At 42.2% G+C, this 22,397-nt stretch overlaps 1 protein-coding gene across 3 annotated transcripts in view; it reads left to right on the forward strand.

The window, feature by feature from the left end:
* Positions 1 to 22,397, forward strand: part of nhsl2 (NHS-like 2) — a 149,517-nt gene that overhangs the window by 89,947 nt on the left and 37,173 nt on the right. For all 3 annotated transcript variants that reach the window (XM_084344653.1, XM_084344654.1, XM_084344655.1), the window contains exon 2: positions 15,080 to 15,325. In XM_084344653.1, the coding sequence (XP_084200779.1) occupies positions 15,080 to 15,325 (246 nt within the window). The remainder of the gene's footprint in view (positions 1 to 15,079; positions 15,326 to 22,397) is intronic.

Below are 22,397 nucleotides of genomic sequence, written 5' to 3' on the forward strand. Positions count from 1 at the left end.
AACAGCAGGCGAGTGTGAGCTTCGCTTTGCATTTATACAGTTGCACTTTTTCTCTCTGGGGAGCAGCCGAGTGCAACAGCATCGATTAAACGAGTCCCCTCGAGCCTGAAAGGTTTGCAGGACTGAAGCTGCCACAATCAGAAATAAATAAAGAAATAATATGCAGCCCTACTGTGCTGTGATTGGCTCTCAGTGATCTCTGAGCCGACGTTGACTGTTACCTTTTTTTTTCCCGGTTGTTTTTATATTTTAATACTCATAAGTCTCAAGCTACTGTTTTGCTGTGAAGCTCCAGAAATGTTTTGTAGACTATGAAACTTCACCCGACTGAGGCTGAGGAGATAGTGACTGAATTGTCATGTTTTGGGTGAACTGTCCCTTTAAACTCCCTGTTTAAATGTGGATAGTAGCTGTTTAGTCCACCTGTAAACAGCTGTTCTTCATGAAAAATTGATATTTTCCACTTTTCCAAATTTTTTTCTTTAAGTTTGTTTTGACGTTTCTTCGCAGTCCTTCATCTTTTACCGTTTGTGACTGTTACCTGGAGGCGGCTGGAAACATCAAACTCGCATCCTCGTTTGCATGCCGCATACTGTAGGTGTGTGTCACATCGCATTACACACATGGCTGGCAGTGATGTTTCTGCAGGCTCGACACTGGAGGAGAAGGATTAACTGTGGCGGCGTTGGAGCCTTCAAACAAAAAGAGCAGATCACACGACGAAGGCCGCACACGCCCTCGTCATTAAGCAGATTGATCGCGAGGCGGGATCTGATGGTGACGGTGATTGATCGATCACATTATGTGTTCATTTAGTGGTAATTAATAAGAGCTGCGTGTCACAACAGATTTCAGAGAGGTGGAGTGAAATGGTCGGCTGTGATCGTACATTTAAACTGACGCTGATCAGTTCTGTGTTCATCAATGACTCTGAGCTCAACCGCTTTGACTGTGGACGTCATGAGTCTGCCGGTGTCGATATCATTAAACCCTGAGTATTCATTCATCTGTCCTTGGCACAGTTCTTCTTCAGTTAACTGCTCCGTTATGTTTCCATAAATTAATTTGCTTTTAATATGCTCTGAAGGTTCAACCTTGCCATGAGTACATGCAGTCACTAACAGAACTTCATTCAATAAATTGTGGTTTTAAGGAAGAGCTTTAGTGCTCAGTGGTGCTGCGTCAGAGACCGTTTTACAATCAGAAACAGCAGATGTCTCACATTTTGTTTGCATAAATCTGGTTAAATACGGGAGAAGAATTTATATTCAGTGGATGCACAATGTTGGCAATCAGCACATAACAGTTTTACATATTATTCGCATAAAATACCAATATTATTTACTTAAGGGGGAAAGAAAGTAACTAAAACTCAGAATTTTAATGTTTACAATATTAATGAGGTAATAAAACAAACTCAGAAATATTTATTTTCTCCATAAGTGAATAAACAAGCTGTTCTCAGAGGAAAATAAGGTCCTAGAAGACTGTTTGAAGCTAGAAAGGTGGCAGGGTCCGCCACATATAAACAAAGTAAAACAGTATGAAGTTGTGTTGTCCTTTAAGATCAGTTTGTTTTTCTCAAAACTACGTAGTGCTCCTTTAAAAACCCAACATATAGCCGAGTGTGTGACTGAAATGCTTAGTCATTCATGCTTGTGTCTGTCAGTGTGTGTGTGTGTGTGTGTGTGTGTGTGTGTGCGTGAATCACATGTGGCACTGCAGTTTCCCGCCAGGCTGATTCGGCTGTATCCACGGCAACGGCGGCATAATAAGAGCACGTATTGAAAATAACAGTTATTAGATCCAAAAATACAGACATCGTCTCCATGTGGCAGTTTTGGGAAAAAGGGCCGGTGTGTGTGTGTGTGTGTGTGTGTGTGTGTGTGTGCTCCCTGGACTGAGTCACGTTAACAACCTCCTCGTCCGGCCAACCATCACAATCAAAGTGACGCAAATCTCTGCGTCAGTAATTAGCATAAAATTGGATCTTTGTTCCTGTTAGCAAACATGGCTGAACGCGTGCAGCTCTTCAATTACGGCCCTGACACACACACACACACACACACACACGCACACACAGTCGTGTACGCACCGCTTCACATCTCATTACATTGACTTACACACATTTCCTGGGAGCTTATGGGGACATAGATCAATATCACCATCTTTAAGATGTGCTTTTATTTTGAAATTCTCATTGCACATCTGTGTCACGTCCATTCAAACAGTTTCAGTGTCTAAGACGTCTCACTCCGCTACAGGAATATTAGCTGCTCTGTTTCAACAATACAGAACCAATCACAAAGTTTGTTTACAGTAATTCCTGGTAGAAAACATGTATTTTTTTCATGATGTTATTGCAAAGTTATTACGTCTAAAAGGCGTGTTTGATGCTGTCATATCTCATTAATTACAACACCCCTTGTTTCCCTGTTGGGCCACAGACACAAGACTGCAGCGAAGCAACACGGTGCATTAAATCATCACTACAGAAACGTCACACAGGTCTGATCTCAGTGTTTTACTGTCTGTAACGCTCATATTTGCAAGAAAAGTTGATTTTTGAATCTCATTCACAACCCAATCGTTATCCCAAAAGCGTTGAGTTAGGAATGAGACTCAAAAATCAACTTTTCTTACAAATAGCACCTTCAGGCGTCGCAGCTTTGACTGAACATGACAACAGAAACAAACGAGTTTGCATCAGCAGTGACTCACGAGGTCACAGTGATTCAGTCTGTTAGGGTGAAACTGAACCGTGCTCCTAAACCAACCAAGAATAAGAAAAGTATGAATAGAAATGCAATGTGTTGCGCTATGATAGGAGGAAAAGTCAGCTAGCGGCTAGGCTAATTTATGCAATGTAAAAAGCCATAGGCTTAAGCTAATAATGGTGACTCACATAAAAAGATAATTTTGCCTCCTTGACTGTTATGATGGAGCCAATTTTTATACTTTTGTTTAATGTTATTTTTGCCAAACCAATTATTTATTGAATTAAAAAATATTTCTGTGTTGTTTTTTGTTCTTTTATGACTAAAAGTAGAAAATAATTTGCTTTATTTTGGCAGTTTTTCAATAATTTCCTTGCCTTTTTCTTTCTGGAGCCCACATTGCTTCTGATTAAGATTCACTCATTGTTATTCCCCTCAAATTTCAACATCGCAGATGTTCTCCAATAAATTTAAATGAACCTTCAACGTTTTTTAATCTTTAAATAATTGGCAGCTCCCTCTTTAGAAGAGAGTGTTAAATGAGCAGACATCGTGTCGATCGCAGACCCCTGAATCAAAAGCATACAGTGGCAGACTTTGTGATATCTTCAAAATTCGTATCATCGTATAAAGAGGTGATAAAATGTTGCATCTTGATGAAAAAAGGTGAGTTACACCTTTAAACCATAACATGAGTCATAAATATCACATATATACACAATATATACATGCAGACTCACAAAAATGAGCGTTTGGCACGATGATGGTTTTGTTTGTTTTGCTCGGTTCAGTCGAGCTTATTCTCCATGGTGGCTGAGCCAGGTGGATTAGCCCTCTGATCACACACACACACACACACACACACACCTCCTCATTACACTCAGTTTCACCGTTACTCCTCCCTCTCGTTTGTCTCCTGTTTTGTGTGTAATGAAGGAGATACGACAGAAGAAGAACAGAGAAGCTCCGGGGGGAACGAAGTGACCGACGAGGGGAAGGAGAAGATGGAGGGAGGATGGGGAAGGAGAAGATGGAGGGAGGATGGGGAAGGAGGAGGAACTTTGTGTGCGTGTGATTTGGGGAATAAAGGATGAAATCAGGCGAGACGTGGAGAGGGAGAGGAAAGTGATTTAGAGAAAGAGGGAGGAGGAGGATAAACGAGGGAGAGGAGGGAGGGCGAGGATGAATTGTGGCTCACGTCGCTGTAAATTACTTCCAGGGTCTAATAACTGCAGACAGCCAGGTCTCACTGTAGAGTGGAGGGAATACACAGCCTTTTAGTTAATGTGTGTGTGTGTGTGTGTGTGTGTGTGTGTGTGTGTGCTCACATTTGTCTCTGACACACCCGTCCATTAATAATAAGCTGTCTCTCAAACTGTTCATCAAGTCTTTAAAAACTAAATGTTCAGGGTCTTCAAGCGTATTTAAAAATGTATTTACGCGTAATGTGCTTTTAGCATCGAGCTAATAAACAACAGAATCAGATTTGTGTCGACAGTTGAGCTTTTAAATCAGAAAACCTTTATCTTGTTTATTCGTTTCTTCCCTGTATCTGTCATCTGTCATCTCTCAATACATAAATCATACTTTTGCCACCATTTTGTTTTGTTCTTCTGCTCGAGTCTAATTTTAATTGGCAACTAATGATTGTTTTTATAATTGAATAATCTGCCTAGTAACAAGCCAACATCTGGAGGCACAGTTGTATTCACATCTGTTCAAAGTAGCCTCGTTGACATATGTTACCTACATATACACACTTATTTAATGCTGAATACATTTTGACAAACATGCTGAGATTCCCCGGAAAAGGGTTTTTTTGGGTGTAGAATAAGCTTCTGTATTGGGAAATTAAAACATAAAAAGTCCTGATATAGTAAAAGAAAAACTCAAACCGGCTCAGCTTTTAAAATGTAAGAAAGTAGAGTTAAGTGTCCTCTCCTGATCCCAAGGTGACGCCTTATAATTGGTTATTTGGCCCAGAATCCACAGCTGCTCAGTTTAATATAACCGACTGCAACAAAGACATAATTAATATATCTTTCATCTCTAATTTCAAGTATCCAAAGCTCATTAAACCATCATGAAGTTGTGTTACAGCTTCAGATAGACTGGTTATTCCTATATGTGACCGTATATTGAGTGTGTTTCCAATTGGTGGATAAAGAAGATGCAAATCCAAAAGATATCACCACGCAGTGTGTAATAGTATGACCATACTGTGTGATACGTAAATGCTTCAGTCCTCAGCAAATCTTTAATTCCCTGTCGGTTTGATTCAGCAGAACAGAACCAGGATTATAACTCAACATGTTCCCTTCTGCCTCTTCACAGAAACCCAGCACATGAATAATTGCTGCAGTTTGTGTTTTTCTGACTGTCTTTGTGTTTTAAACCTGCTTCTCCTGCAGGGGGCAGCACTGAGCTGCAGAGGAGAGCCTAGGTGCTGCAGTCAGAGGCTGCACCTGCATGTATTGATCCTAACCAGTAAATAGAGGACCATAGATATTGGGCCCACATCAGGTGTAACACAGCAGTAAATACTGGATGAATGTGCATGTAAATGGTACAAATGTTTATTAATAGTAAATACTGAGACTTGTGATCAGACGTCACTACACAGATAATGTCTCCAGTTACAGATCTCAGCTAAAATCTGAATGTTTTGTTGCCGGCGCGCATCATAAATCACTCACACTCCTCACACTCGGCATGCGTCAGCGCCGGTCCATCATGAGAAGGAACCCCCCGCTTCCTGTTTACCTTTCCTGCCGCAACACCTCTGATTCACACTCTGCTAATTGCTCATTTGGCCACCAGGGAGAGTGGGCCGCTCTGGCACGGGCAGAGTCACGAAAAGTGGTAATTGATACGAGTTTGTGCACATTTATACAACGGCGTGACTCAGATCGGGACTGAGAGCAGCCAAAGGTCTTCGTGTGCTATTTTGGCGTCTTATTATGCCTCAGTTTTAATTTAATTTAATTTAATTTCTTCCCACTGGTTTGGATGTTTACTCGAGCTCACAAGTAAAGATGGGAGGTCAGTTTTATCTTAATATCACGATAACTTACCTAAATGTGTAACTTAACATGTAACTTAATGTAACGCAAGTCAACATAAGATAAAATAATGTAACATATTGCATATTTTAAATTTAACGTAATGTAACATAACAACTTAAATCATATTGGGATAAATGGAAGAATATAAAGTTTATAAACAAAAAAATCTATAAAACAACGATTTGCAGTTGTCAATCTTACAAATTGTTAAGTTTATAAGGGGCATGTGTTTACCCAAACAAACATTTAACTTAACTTAACGTTTAACTTAACTTAACTTGACTTAATTTAACTTAACTTAACATTTAACTCAACGTTTAACTTAACTTATCTTAACAAGTAACTTACCTGAATGTGTAACTTACCATGTAACTTAATGTAACGCAAGTCAACATAACATAACATAACATAACACAAATAAGGATAAATCATGAAAAATATAACATTTATAAACAAGACACATCTATAAAACAACAATATGCTGATGATCCCCTGTGACTTCACAATAAACAGTAGGTGAAGAAGAGTATAAGTCTGAGCAAACATTAGAGACATTAGATGAACTTACACCTGTAAAATCTTTTCTTTTAATGCATTTCCTGTAGTTTCGCAGAGTTCAAAGCTCCGGTGCTTTATTACCTCGACAGCAAAGAGACTCGGAGGTCAGTTATAATATCTGCGTCGACCTTTGTTGTTACTCCGTCGTTACAACAAAGGTCAGCGTGGATAATGTCTCTGCGCAGGACGCCTGCTTCATTTTGATAACGACACCCAGAAGGACGCTTAATGTTCGGTTTGGGTCTCGGTGAAGTCAGTAAATCTGTTTTACAGCCAGTTTTTTACTGACTGGGACAAAACACACACACGCGTACATTCACACACACACACTTTGTTTCTAGCCAGGCTTTGCATTGCGCGGCGACGGCGTCATTTAAGACGAACATAAACGAGGCTGCTGAGCAGCGAGCTAACGCTAACGCCGGCTCATAAGCCTGCCATTCACAAATGCACACACGGGTCAGTACGAGATCCTGGCCTATCAACCACTTTACATTTCCTCAGCAGAGTGTGAAAGATGCGCAGATGTATTTTTATCTGTGTGGGTGATAAAATGATAAAATATGAACGTGGGTATCCATTCATCTGTGTGTGTGTGTGTGTGTGTGTGTGTGTGTGTGTGTGTGTCCGGTGATAACAGCTTGTCTAAATCTGTGCCCTCCCTGCAAACACTCCTACTCACACAGAGGGGAATGAATTAGTAATAGGCCTCAGAGAAAAATAACTTCTCATAACACCTCCCTAATGCATTTGTGAGTGTGTGTGTGTCACTACCGAGTAGGTGTACATAACTTTTTGTGTATTTTCTGCTACTGTAAGTACACGCGAGCTTGTCTGTGTGTATTACGGACGTGATACAGTATAGAAAAGTTTCCTGTGTGTTTTCATGTCCTCGTGTCATCTCTCTCCTGGGTGTGAGAGTGGGCGCAGCAGCAGCAGCAGCAGAAGTATCACTCCGGTGTTTTCTCTGCGTCAGCCGCCGTGTGTTTCAATCCCGTCTCACCTCACCGAGTCGCCCTTTCTTTCCCTGTGTTCAATAATAGAGAAGGTCAGTGGGCACATTGTCATCACCAGGTAAAAATTTGGGGACTGGATGGGTTTTTATCGACCATTAAAACTAATCTATCCCCAAAAAACCTTAGAATATCTCTATTAAAGTTTTTGAGCTCGGTTGAGGAGGAAAAGTCGGTTTATAAATAAAACAATGGACCGAAATCATGAAAGAAATGTGATTAAAATGTCAACAGATGAAGACATCGAATTTCAAGGTCACGATTTGATTACATTTTTGATTTAGCACCAACAGTAAAGCCACTGCCAGACTGTCGAGTCCTGATTTGTAAATGTCAACAGATCATTGGTTTCAGATTCGTCTATAAAAAGCAACCCGATCGCTTAGTACGTCTCTGCAAAACCACAGATAAGTTTAAACTGGACTTTTCTTTATGTCCCAACTTTACATTTGTTTGGGGTCAGTTTTCGATGCATCTCTTATGCTCTGGTTAGGTTTACACACAAAAACCTCTTAGTTATAGTTTGGAAAACATCACAGTTTGACTTCAGATACCTGTTTTGGTCGGTCACCATCACGGCTAGAGATCGTCCGACTGCCTGTGAAAAATAGCTGGTTTTGTGTCTCCACAATCAATCAATCAATCTTTATTTGTACAGCGCCTTCACAACAAACGTCATCTTGTGACACTTTCCAAATTGAGCAGGTTTAGACCACACTCCTTGACTAAGTTATTTACAGAAACTCAACATTTCCCCCGTGAGCAAGCACTTGCCGACAGTGGCGAGAAAAAACTGCCTTTAACAGGCAGAAACCTCGAGCAGAACCGGACTCAATGGTGGGACGCCATCTGCCTCGACCGGTTGGGTTGAGCTGACAGAAACAGATGGAAATGTCTCCAAGGCTCCTTAAATAAACACCCAGTTTCTCACCAACTAAAAGGGCTAAAAATATCTCCGAGTGTCCTTAAAAATATCCACTGGTCTGTCTTGAACTGCGGTCGGCCGTTTGGCAGCCTTGTTGGCTTAACTCCACAACCTCCCCCTCCATCTCCTGCTGCCACAGGTGGCTAATAAGCATTTAATGTGAGCGTGATATGCCACGTTTGGTGCAAATGTCAACCTTTGACATTACTGTGGTTTGCAGAAACATTAACTGCTGACATTATATCCTGGTGACTTAAAAAAACCTGATCGAAATGCTACAAAATGTCGAAAAAATTACATAAAGTTACTCTTGGTTGAGGCTGAAAACCAACTCTTACATTATATTATATTGAAGAGGACGAAAACCTGCACTGATTTGCATTTTCTCTTTCATATTTCCACTGAATTTGGTTAAAATGTTCGACCCTGTGCTCTCGACTCACCACACATTAGCTGTGATAACACCAATGTGTTTAGTTTGATGTTATGATGCTTTGAAGTTCTAAGTTGACCCCGTTTGGGAGCCAGTTAAAATTTGATTCAGATAATATCATCAAGAACATTTACTGCGCTCCACACGCGTGTCTGGTGACGTTCTCGCCTGGCTCCAGACCTCTGAATCACTGCCCACATCTGAATCAGACCTTCGTAGGTGGAATTAAGAATAGGGACTCCATCTGTTGGTGGTTTTTGCTTCTGTCTTGCCAATAAAAAAACTTCTTCAAACTGAGTTTTGGACACAAACAACACAAGGCTCTGCTGCTGTGTTGATGAGCCAAGATAAGCTTCTTGATACTACTACTACTTACTTATCGTGCCCAAATGATTCATTCATATTTGAAAAAAATCCTGAACCTTCTTTACAAGAGCGTTGCTAATTAGCTCAACAGAAACCGAGCAGGAAACGACCCTGAACAAGCGTGTCACCTTTATGCTGATTGAACCTGTGATCTTCAACTTGACATTCATGTTCACACTTCTTCTCTGAACACGACCCAGCCTGTCACCGCAGTGCATTTCTCTCCAGAATCCATCTTTTCCCTTTGCTCAAAAGGACTGTGGAGATTGAGTTTTTTTTCCTCCCTAAATCTGCCCAGTGATGCCCAGAGGCTTGTGTCTCTCCTCCATCCAATCCCTCCATCTTCCTTGCTTTTCATGTCACCGTGGTTACATAAGGGAGGAGGGAAACGGAGTGACATCTCCGCCGAGGAAGACGGGATGTGCTCCGTGTAGATGTGGCGGTGTGTGCGTGGCAGCTGTTCAACTTTAAATCAGGAATTAATTGTTAACCTCAAAGGAAACGAGCATCCCTGAAGACTCCTCTGTCTCTCCAGCATCCGTCACAACAGTCTGTGCCGTCAGCTCCCAGGTTTGAGAGTAGTTTGAGGTCAGCAAGTCCTCAGACGCCGTGACTGTGAGAACACAACCACAACACTGTCATGGACCGATACTTGTTTTAAAATAGCAGTGATGACCTTTGTTTTATCCTTCATCACATCAACATGATCCAAGCTGTACGATTCGGTCCAACAAAGGTTAAAATAAACCTACTTTTGAAGGATTTTACAGTTTTCTTGACGTGGAAAATCTTATTTAGGAAGCAAACACTTTGTTTAAATAGACTATTTTTAGTCTATACTGCTCAGACTTTGAGTCGCTAGCTAGGTTAGCAAACTTTTAAGCTTCTGTCAATACTACTCAAATTGTGACTCAGCTATTTTCTTGTGTTTCTAGTGTTTAGCTATTGTCATGTGTAACAGTAGCTATCTAACTAATGCTAATCCACAAAGCCAAACCAGACATTTTCAATCACTCAACAAAATGTTATGAATATTTTTCCAGGCTGCTGTGTTGTTGTGAAGCCCCCTCATGTTTTAGTGTGTCAGTGGCGGTGTGAAGTTTCATATCATTGTCCTATTTTTTTTTTAGCATCAATCCAACTCAAAAGCAGCATTTTTTCCTGTGAACCGGCTTCCTGATTGGCACATCATGGCCACTGTACTTTGAATTTTTCTCTTATGAAGTGACAGGGCGTCTTCTTTCATGGTGTTTGTGTCAAATGACAGGTTGTCTTCCTCTTATGTCTCAGCCGTCACGGCCAATAAAGGGACACTTACTGTAATGTTGAGGTAGAGACGTTGAACAGCTAAGTCCACAGTCCCGTCATTGTATTTCTGTTTGACCGATCACTTTATGATCCCGTAGACATGCGGCTTTGTGGTGCTTCTTGTGGTTTCTAACGGCACCGTGTGATCTGCCGTTGCACCGCTGCAGTTGCGGTTGTGTTTGGGAGTCGAGCCTGACTCCTGCGAGGCCTCCCGTCTGTGAAAAACCTTGTTAGATAGATGACGACTCCTCGCTGTGTCGATGTGCAGTGAGAACAGTGGGAAATTCTGAGCACACAGTCACAGAAACAGTGATGTCTCAAAGGTATGACGGTAACTAAGGTACTTAACACTCTCCCCCCTCTTTCTCTCTCTAGATCGTGTATTAACAGTAATTTGTGCCAGATTTTCCAAAACTCCTGAGGCTTGTGCGACTTAAGCACATATTATCAACTCACACAAATACACAGATACACACTCTCACCCACAAGAGATCATATATTTAGCTTGTTAAAGTCCCACATCTTCTACAACTGTGAAGCCAGGGTGCTTTGATGACAATCATCTTTACTTCATCAAAGACTTTATTGCTCCAGCATTTATAGATGCATGAAGTCATTTCTTAATATTTATAGGCAGCAAATGTCTTTGCTTTCACACTGGACAGGAACAAGAGTCTCCTGGATGAAAGTCCTGTGCTTGTTTTTTCCCCAACCATCCACCCGCCACTGCCTCTTTATGCAAGCTTGTCACTCTTTATGCTACTTTACCCGACTTCCTCCTTTGCTGCCGCAATAATAACCACTGAGACTAGAGGTCGTCCAGCTCACAACAAATATAAATTTGGGTTGTAATAAGCTGCTTGCATTTTTGACCTATATGGGCATTTTTCTGATGAGAACAGGCTCTTTATTGCAGTTAAAATACCAATGTAGCTTCAGTAAGTAGATAGAACAGGACATCATCAGGATACGATGAAGGTCCGATACACCAGTCGCTGGTACGCTGCGACAGTCATTCGCACTATGCAGCAATCCTGCTATTCAGTAGTACAAGTTTTAAAATGCATTAAATATCTGTCACTGTAACTAACTTTAAAGAAACACCTTTAGTTTGCGGCATGTTTTTAACTGTCACTTTAGGATGTTTGGGGCCACCGATCACACTTGGTGAACAACTTTGGGTCAACAACTATCTAAAATCTAATTAAAGATTGCCCTCAGACATTTGTTACAGATGGCTGACATTCATTAATTCTTATTCTTAATATCCACCTAAACACAAACAGGCAACAAAAGGTTGTCTCTAACTTGCTTGTCTTGGCGTTTTGCAGCGTGAAACATTTGCTGCACTGTGGCTGTAAACAACCTGAAGTGCTTTTTGTACTAAAGCTGGAACATCTTGTTTTTTTCAGTCCCCTGTTTAGGTATTTCGCTCTGAGCGATCTTAAGAGTGCATCCTTTTTGATTGGAAACAATAATAAACGGAGGCCAGCGTCTTGAAAAGATGTTCCCAGTGAGCACTCAACCCCACATGACATTTCTTCAGAATACTCATTGGTTGGACGATTTCTCATTTTCTCCATCTGTTCAGGTTGCAAAGGTCGGGAAGCATGTACTGCAGTAGCCACAATTAAGGTTTAACCTTTGAAAATCTGACTTTTTGGTTGTTTGACCCATTAGTTTCCTATTACAATGCAAAAAGGATTTGTACCTCTTCCTCTTCATCACCTAGAGTAGCTCAAAATGCTGAAGTGCAAGCCGTGTTAAATCTCACATGCATGTTGGAGGTTATTTTGTATCCAAGACGCAAAGAAATAGTCACAACTAATAAGTGCAATTGGTGCAAAAGTTTGTTTCTCTCGTTGAAATACTGCAGACTAAAAAGTAAAAAAAAAAAGTGAGTATAATCCGCTGGGTGAGCCTCAGCTTCAAACTCAAGCTCCTAATTGGATATTTAGCTTGCGGCAAGAGACACAACACAATATGTACATCCAGTAAACACAGATTAGCTTCAGAAAGAAACAATGCCAAAGGAAGCACTGATGGTTTACTCAAAATGAACGTATTTAAGGCTCCAAATGATAAAAAAGTAAAATAGCACAGGCTCCAGGTTGAGAGTATATGTCTGCTCCACAGTACGTTATAAATCATGCATGATTGCCTTTGTTCTCTCCTCCGCCGCTGATGCTAACTGACGTGCACTTCTGTATCATAAACAGTAGCTCTCTCTGGTGGGAGCCGATTGTGTGAAAGCAGCTTAAGAAGATGAAGCCGGTAGCTGGGAGGGTGAAATTGTGATTCTATACAGTACGGTCGGGTTTCGAGCGAGGAGACGGCTGCTTCGGAGCAAACAAGACGTGATAGTGCCGGTGGATTCACTGCAGAATAACTGTCTGTCTGTCTGCAGGAAACTCGGCGTTCTTTATATTTGGACCATTTCTTTGTCTCCAAGGTGCTTTAAATCAAGAAATAGTTTCTGTCCTCAGAGATTCGTCCCACACGGCATGTTGGAGTCTGCGTTTATATTTAGTGCAGTATGTTTAGCTGAGGATCTGAAGTTTGCAGAGTCGATGCGTCAGTGTCTTGCTCAAGACTTTGTTTTCTGTAGCAGGGATTGACATTTCCGTCAGAGGAATCTCATTATCTGAAGAAAGTTGTGGACGTCCACAGAAAGAGACTGCAGAGGTTGTTTTTTTTTTTCCGGTTTGCACCAAGTTTTTAATGATATCTTGATGCGAATGTACCGAGATAATTTAGTCCTCTTTATTTTTAGAGCTAATTTTACTTGCGCAGTCTCCTAAGGAAATCAGAAAGTTGTCACTGCAGTGGTTGAGGAAGGATCCAACACTGTTACGGGTAAAAGTCCTGCATTTAAAAGAAGGATTGTCAGGCAGCTGGTACTTAAAGGTCCCTTATTGTGTAAGTACATACTTTTATTTTGGGCTTCTACTAGAAAACTACATGCTTTAATAGTCAAAAAACTTTTTTCTCTGATACTGTCCATTGCTGCAGCACCTCCAATCAACCTCATCTCTCTAAGGCCCCTCCCCTAAAAAGCCCAGTCTGCTCTGATTGGTCGGCTGTCGCAGGCCTGAGCAGACTTCTTCTCCTTCGTTTGTTAAGTTTGTATTTACGTCCAGTGTTTGGTTCAGTCATTGTCGAGTCGTCTGTTTTGTTTTCCACTTCCCGATGGTTTGCTCAGTCTCCTCTGAAGTCTGGATAAGCCGCATTATTAAATCATTTTTTTCTCCTTCCACCCTCAAGACAGCCGCCATCGTCCCCGTACATAATAAACTGCTGTGTCTAGTCCTAACGACTAACACCCTGTGGCATTCACTCCCAACCTGATGAAGTGTTTTGAGAAGCTGGCTCTCCAGCACAATAAAGGAGGATGCAATATCCACTGCCCTCCACTCAGTCTTCACGCACACCTGGAAGACTTGGGTGCAATTAGATATTGTTCTGGTGTCTCTGGTGCACATTTCTCTTTGGGCAGAAGTTTTGCGGGAGATCTGGGCAATTTAAAACTCTGACCTCTGACACTGTATCCAGTTTATTCTTAATACACCCCTACTTTTGACCAGCGCAAAGAAAAACAAACAGTATCATGTTTTTGGTACCGGTGGACTATCTTGACCTTGAACTCTGGATTTTGCATGTTGGTTGAGAACTTCCTACCGCAGAATAAACTGCAGACATAAGAGGCATCTTCTTTCCTGTTCGACCTTTCGCTCGACGGCGACAGAAAGTTTGTGCGCTCCTTGTGACGCCTCAGTCGGGCAGCTGTCGGGATTTCCTTTGTTTTGCTTTATCAGCTGCTCGATGTGTCAAATTATTTCATCACCGTTGATTCGAAGCAACGCCTCATTCATGTCGACGTTGAATGGCCATTTGCGATGGCGCCGGATGATTTGTTTTGATTGTCTGCTTGTGTTTCGGAGGTTTGATAGTGACAGGGACCGACGGCTCCTTCCCTTTTTTATTTATTTTCCCAGCCTTTACTCAAATCACACAAAGTCCCTTCATTCCTCCCTTCTCCTCCCTCTAAATGTCACCCCTCCTTCTCTCCTCCTCCCTCCCTTGTTCTTCTTTCTCTCCCTAATGCCACAATCACAATTTCTCCTCTCATACCTCCCTGCCCTAATCCCTCCTTCTCCCCCTCCCTCCTTCCCTCTCTATCTTCCTCCCAACCTCCTAATTAAGCGCTCCCTCTCTCTGTTTCCCCTCCAAATCTGGTCTCCACCTCTCCTCCCTCGTTTTCTCTCTTAATCCCTTGTTTCTTTTTTATCACCCTCCATCCCTCCTTCCTTCCTTCCTTCCTTCCTTCCCTCCTCCCTTCCTTCCTCGGTCCTTGTTCTCCCTGACAACACACTGCGTTATGTAATCTGCGTCTCTGGGTATTAGTTATGCAAATTCATACATTTTTATTTACGTGTGATGTTTCTCTTCTTCGCTCCCTCTCTTCTCCCTCGTCCACTTCTGTTTTCATCCTCCTCACCTCTCTCTGTTGTCTCCCTCCTTTTTCTTCCCTCTTTCCATCATTTTTTTCTCCTCCTTTTCCTCCTCAATAATCTTATTTCCCCTCCTCTCTCTCCTCCTTCCTCTCCTCCCTCCATCCATCACTTCCTCTCAACATCCTCCCCTCCCTCCCTCCCGCTCCCTGCTCTCTCTCTCTCTCTCTCTCTCTCCTCCAGCCACCAGTGGTCTAGAGGCGGAGGGCGGCAGGCGCGGCGGCAGCAGCAGCAGCAGCCACGGGGACGGCAGCCACAGCAGCATCAGCGGCGGAGGAGGAGGCAGCAGCGGCGGCGGTGGCGGCGGCGCGGCCCACTTCAGGTCTCCATGGCAACAGAGCGTGAACGTGTTCGGCTCGTGGAGCAGGCCGGAGTGTGTCGAGGAGCTGCACCAGCAGGCGCAGCTCAACCTCCAGAGCCTGCTGCAAGGTAAGGATGGAGATGGAGATGGAGATGGAGAGGGGGAAGAGAGGAGGGTGGGAACGGATGGATGCAAGGCGTGTGCGTGTGTGCGCGTGTGTGTGTGTGTGGGCGAGAGTGTGTGCTGTGTTTTGAGTGGGTGGGAAAGGCGTGGAGGCAGAAGCGGAGGCGGGTGGGGAAAGTGTTTACATGCGTGTGTGGTGTTGGACTGCGCTGATATGGGTGTGTGTCGGCTGCCTGAAAGGTGTGTGTGTGTGTGTGTGTGTTAGCATGCAGATACGCTGTGTGAGAGGGTGTGTGTGTGTGTGTGTGTTCAATATTCCCCTGCTTTCCTGTGTTTATATTGTACTGAAGGGTGTGTGTGTGTGTGTGTGTGTGTGTGTGTGTGTGTGTGTGTGTGTGTGTGTGTGCATGTTAGCTCAGAGCTGTTGGTGTGTGTTGGATTCACCTTGCTGCGTTGTTATTTAAGGTGGAATGTGTGTGTGATTTGGTGTGTGTGTGTTTATATTTCTGCATTGTGTGTGTGTGTGTGTGTGTGTGTGTGTGTGTGTGTTCAAAGAGGCATTCAAAGACGTCTGTTTACATTTCAGTCAGCGGTTGTAACTCTGCCTTGTTTTTGTTTCTTAAGGTGGAAATGCTGTCGTTCTCATTTTAATAATAATCTCTTGTTTGAAGTGTGTGTGTGTCTGTATGTGTGAGCGTGTGAGAGAGAGAGAGTGTGTGTGTGTGTGTGTTTGTGTAAATGAGATCTCAAGGGAACCAGGGTTCCCATTTGTTCTCAGGTAGCTCTGTTTCTCTGCGTTTGCTTTCTGCTAGTTGCCTCTCTCTCTCTCTCTCTCTCTGTGTGACTCATGCTGTCTCGCCCTTTGCCCGACTCTTCCATTAAAACGATCACAGTGGGTTTTCAGCTGAATGAACAGAGCGGGGGGGTGAAGGTGTGGGGGTACACACACCTGAGGGAATGAATGCACAAATGAAGGTGTTAGCAGGACGGGACCGGCCTCGTTTGTCTTACAAATTCCTTGAAACAACCAAAACCTGCAAAATATTAATCAATCTATTAATAGTGTCTGACCTGCAGAGCCGACTGGCTTCTGCTCCACATGTGCAAATTTTAATCCACATGTGAAAAAAGGCAAATTGCATACGAACATATGCATTTTCACATGTGACAATAAAAACTTCAAATTTTATGTGCCGTGATTTGTTTCCACATGTGAAAAACACTAATCAAATATGAATGAATATATAATTCACATGTGGAAATGTACATTTCTTATACAGATGTTGTTTTATTCATATGTGAAAACAGTCAGTCAGATGTGGAAATGTCCGGTTCACATGTGGCATAATTTCATTTTCACATTAAATTTAAGTTCACATGTGAAAACAGCCAGAGCCGCATTGTATGAGACTTCATGAGCCACGCTTTGTTTCCATATGTAGAAATTTTAATCTGCATGTTGAAAAAGACAACCAGTTGTGATACTACCTAGTTCACATGTGACATTATTGTTCATTTTGCATGTTTAAATTTTTGTTCACATGTGAAAATAGCCAATCTCAAATGTAAATGAGTGAAAATGTAAAATTCTTACTTGGATATTTCCATTTATATGTAAAAAAAAAAAAAAATTATATCGATTGTGAAACTGTGATACTCGTATTTTCACACTTTAAAATTTTAGTTCACGTGCATGTAGAAAAAATGTGGAAATCAAATGTGAAGAAGCAGATTTCATGTGATTTCATGTGAAAATGTTGATCACATGTGAACGTGCTGCATGTAAAGCACATTTGAAAAAGGAAATGTTCACATGTGACATTTTCTTTTCACATGTTTTTAGTGAAAACATTCAGTTCACATGCAAAATTATGATTTTGACATTTTTGCGAGGGAATGTAAGGTGACACATATACAGTTTAACTTTTTCTAAAACAGCTGGTCGTTGGGCAAACAGTGCATTTTTTGGGGTCTATTTTCAGCTGCGGATTGATACACTATTTATCTTCTAGTGGTTGTTTGACAGCGTCAGGACATTATTTGTTTTCCAAGTTACTACAATGTTGAACAGCTGCATTAGCTGCCTTTATTCACGTTAGTCCCTCACACTGTTGCTGGTACTGTCACTACACCAGCGATAACACTCACACCTCGTCACACTAATCTGTGCTCGCTGTATTTGTCGACGTGATGATATCTTGCGAGGTGACTGAACGGTTTGCAGATTCTGTTTTTTCTCCGGCTGTTCCTGACTTGTAGCTGGGTAGATAAGGCTTCAGGAGGAGATATCAGGCTGATGTCTTGTCATAAAAGTCAGTCAGTGGGAGCCGAAGAATTAGTGGGCAGGCTCTCAGTTTCTGTGCCGTCTGGGCTGAAACTAGTTATTAAAGTAGGTGTCTGCACTTCATTTAATGGCTCTTAGGAAGCGCTGATAAGCGGTGAATCATGTTTTGGTTTGAGAAATAAGTTGGTTAAAAATGTGAATAGTCCTCAGTTAAATCTTTTTGGACATATCGCCCACACTTACACACCTGGTAATTTATGTGAAACTGATCCTAAACCAGCTGGAGAACACAAGGGGTCCACGTCGTATAGTCTTACATGGTCCACGTTCAAATTTGATACCAATTTCACTGAAATGGACACTTTTTCTGAGGAAATATTCAGCGACTGGCAAAAAAATACCTGCTGCTACTTATTATAGTCCTTTATTTCCTTATTTACACTGAATGTATGCATACGAAATAGTCAAAAACAAGCACTGCACTAAATGTCTTTCTGAATAGGATCTGGTGGACATTTGGGAATAAGAGTAGACAGTTTTTGTTGGAGTTTGATGCACTACTGAAACACCCAAACACGAACGAACATGCTAGTTCGTTAGCTCGTTAGATGACGAGAATTTAATCTAACGACCGTAGACTGAAAACACACAGCTGAACAGACGCAAATCGAGGTCCTTAACCAGACGTTTCTTTTCTTTAATCACTTGTTGATCGTAAACAACGTGTTGAATCAAATCACAACACAGCTCACGTGTTTAAACAGTGCTGGTTCTGCAGACATGTTGTGCGTTACCTTGTATAAAACAGTATGTCGCCTCCTACATCTTCCTCCATCTCTGCCACGTCTTCATCCTGTGTGTGTATTAAGCCTGTTATTGTCTCAGACTGGCTGGCATCTTGTGTTTGATAAAAATAAAATGGATGAACGCAGTCGTGGGTGGACAACAGCAACGCATGTGCATGTGCGTGCGTGTGCACGTGGCCATTCATCTGTCCTGTGATCATCTATGTCACTTTGTGTTTATGTGTGCTGCCTCGGTGTTGCGCTTCCCACTGTCATGAGCAGTATGTCCACGAGTGTGTGTGTGCGTGCGTGTTTTCAGTTTGTATACCAGTGTCCATTTGCTTTGTGTGTGTCCATCTGTTTGTGTGTGTTATATAACACTGAAGCAACCAGCTGTACTCTCTCTCTCTCTCTTTCTCTGGCCATCCTCACCATCCACCATCGGTCTCCCACTGAGCCGGCCTCAGCTCGGTAAAATATTCATACTCTTCTCCGCTCCTCAACACTCTTGCCCTCCATATTTATGAAGCTGGCTGTCGTCCTCCGGTGTTAGACGGATCTGCTGCGTTTTTCTGCCGAGATTCGGCCTCCCCTCCCTCCCTCCTCCCGCCTGCAGGGAGATTTGTGTGAGATTTATTTCACTGTTGCTGCTAAGTGGGCAACAGCGAAATCCGGCCAGTCTTCCCTCTCACCATCAACGGCAAACTCAGAAAATGATTAGCGCGCAAGGTTTTCACATAAGCCGTCTCCTTCCCCTGATTGGATTCCTCATGTGTGCGAAATTAACTTTAATGAGCAAATTTGATTTAAGATGCAAGTCTTCAGTTATAATTAGCCTCGTTCTGCTTTTGACCGCACGCATTCAACAAGTCCTCGAGAACTAAACGACACAATATGCTGTTCCTCGTCGATTTTTAAAAGCTGATCGGCAGGAGGTCGTCGTTCCACGAAAATGACTCACGTGGTCGTTTCCTCACAAGATCACAATTTCACGTGTGAACCAAAAGTTTAAAATGTGAAAAGAAAATAACGTCACATCTGAACGAGACATTTCCACATGTAATTGGCTATTTTTGCATGTTAACAAACACTTTAACACATATAAATAAGATCTAATGATGATCTGGACATTATAAAAATACATTTTCTTCCATGCTCTTGGATAAACATCTTTGGATGATATAGATTCCTGTCACTTGACCTCCTTTCAGCAGGATAAAAGGCTCATTTTCTTTATTTTTCTTCTGTGCTCAGAGATCAGCTCTCTGCTTCTTCTATCACTGTTGTGCTGGTTGTATAACATCCAAAGAGTATATGGTCAAAGAGACTTGGTTATATTTCTGTTGTTAGGCAAAGATAGAAGTTGTTAAATAAAGATGGATGATTTGTCTCCACGTTCTCCCATTTTCCTCCAAAAATTACTTGGATCGCTCTAGCAGTGTCGCGGTGCTGCCCAACTTTTCAGATTCCCTTTTTATAGCATCAAATAACTAATTAAAACCAAACTAAACAGGAACATGAACACTCGAACATACATCAGTGTGATGAGAACGACCTCAAATGAGTTTGGCGAACGTCTCATCTGCTAATATAGAAAGATAATATATATAATTATGTTCCTTGCGTTGTTTTGGCTTCACTTTTAGAGAGCTGTTGTGTTGTCCATCTTTATATTCAGTCAGTGTTGGGACACCAGCATGACTACAATCCTGAGTCAGAAGACAGCTCAGCATTAGCCTCAGTTAGCAAGAAGAAAAACTGTTAGCGGTTAAAAATCAAGTAAAATATCTACACACTACATTATATTTAGTATTTTCCCCATTATGCATGTAAAACATAATGTTTTGTTAAAGTTAAAGATGGATTTACATTAAGTTTGTACTTTTTAACTGTTGCTAAGCAGATATCACCATTTCTCATCAGTGTGGCGGACTGTTAACGACAATTAAACCACAATTAGCGTCGTCCTTCACTGTGCACTGACTTGACTCATCAGACCCAGTACATGTGAAGCATCTGCAAGTTTCTACTGTTAAAACGCAGCAGCATGTTCACATTATCTCGCCCTGTTAACAGTCTGACAGATAACTAAAGCTCAGTATTTCCGTCGAGATTTCCAACAATGAGATCTGCACATTTTGTGATCAAAGGTTTTTAGTCGGCGTGTTAAAATATTCGCATGCCGCTCGTCGGCAGGAATATATTATATATTTAAAGCTCAGTGTTGTACTCCACTGAAGGCAGATATATTGTCTTCTGTAACAGAAAGATTTGCACCTCACTTATTTCCTCCTGCTCCTGAGTGACTCTGCCCAGCGGCCTGATATATTTATGAAAGGTTTCCCTCCTCTGCAGACAGATTTACTGAAAGATTTACAGCAGATACGTTTGCATTGTGTCCTTTTTTTTTTCTCCTTCTGCACGCCATTAATCAGCAGCAAAATATTCATATAATTCTCTCACATTAACAGTGAACTTTACATTTTAAAGTTTTCGCCGGTGTCATCCATTACAGCCAGACCGTCCGTTTTACGACGGTCCATTAAGCGACGCTCAAGTATTCATACTTTAACACTCGGCATATTTCCCTGACGTTCTCTTTTGTGTAAGTTAATGTGTTTGCTGCTGTCTTGTGTCTCTTTGTTGAATCATACCGAGGATTTCTCAGATAAAAAGACGTGCAGAGCTTTTAAATTCTGCCTCGCTGGTCAATCAGCGGCTGATTTGGCGTTTCTGCTGATGACGAGTAATCAAAAGTTGACAGGTCGTCATGTTTCCCACTTTCTTCAGATTGAAGATGTAACGTCGGAGCGGTTCAACTTTTATTTTGTTCCCTGTTCTCTGATCGGAAGGCGGATGAAACAGTTGGCCAAGCACTAGTTTGTAAGATTAAAGGGAAATTTGTGGGAAGATGAAGGATGAGAGGAGTTTTGATCACCACAACTGTAGTTCTTCCTCTGAAGTGTCAACCGCAAAACTCAAAGCTGCACCAGGCGACTGTACATGTTGGCGAAGTGAAACTTGAGCTTTTATTCGTATCATATTTTAGACGTGACTTTTGTGTATGAAACTGGATTCTCAGAGTTGCAGGTTTCTTGATATAGGATGTCCAGGAGTGCTCATACCCTAATCTGTCCAATCAAATTTCATCCCTGAAGATCACCGTTGAAATAACGAGGATGAGAGGGTCACAGAGATCCACTCGGGGGCATTTGATCAGCGAAGGCTTTTTTTTGAGACGTGCGCACACGCTGACACTCTCGGTGTCGGCCAACAGCTCTTAACTGTCATCTAAACTGCTGCCGGTCACACTGAAGCATGAGGGCCGAGATAAGGATGCGTGTCATCCATTACAGACGGCCACGTTTGAAAGAGAGAAGCTTGTTGTAGGTATTCTGCCGGTTTTTAGATACACCAGCCGAAGGTACGTGTAATGGGATTGTTGAACGTCGCATTAATCTGCTGCTCTAACAGCCTCCGGTCTTCTCCGAGGGCGTTAGAAGATTTTGGGAACACGGCTGCGGGGATTTGCTCCCATTCAGCCACAAGAGCATTAGAGAGGTCGGCCACTGATGTCGGCGATCGGGCCTGGCTCGAAATCGGCGTTCCAGTTTATCCCAAAAGGTGTCGGACGGGGTTAAGATCAGAGCTCTTTGCAGGTTGATTAAAGCTGGTGATGGTCGTTTCATTCCCAACTCATCAAATCCCGACGCTGCAGGATGGCGGCCGACCCGTCCTACAATCCCAAATCTTTAAGTTCTCTTACAGCAATGGTGTCCATGGTGTCTGTTATCCAGTAATTCCCATATTTGTTACAAGGGAAATCTGTGGCAATCGAACGTATTTAGATCTCTTTGGAAAACTGAAAATAATTGACATTGAAAAGACGTCTTTTGTATGTTTTTGCTCAGTGGTAGCCATGCTACAACTGCTGCCACATTGTTTATACACAGCACTATAGCACACCCTACCTGTTTTAATGTAGTAGGGGGTCAGTGCTCTGTTCTT

This window comes from Pagrus pagrus, assembly GCF_965226575.1.
Source record: "Pagrus pagrus genome assembly, chromosome: 22".
Taxonomy (NCBI): Eukaryota; Metazoa; Chordata; class Actinopteri; order Spariformes; family Sparidae; genus Pagrus; species Pagrus pagrus.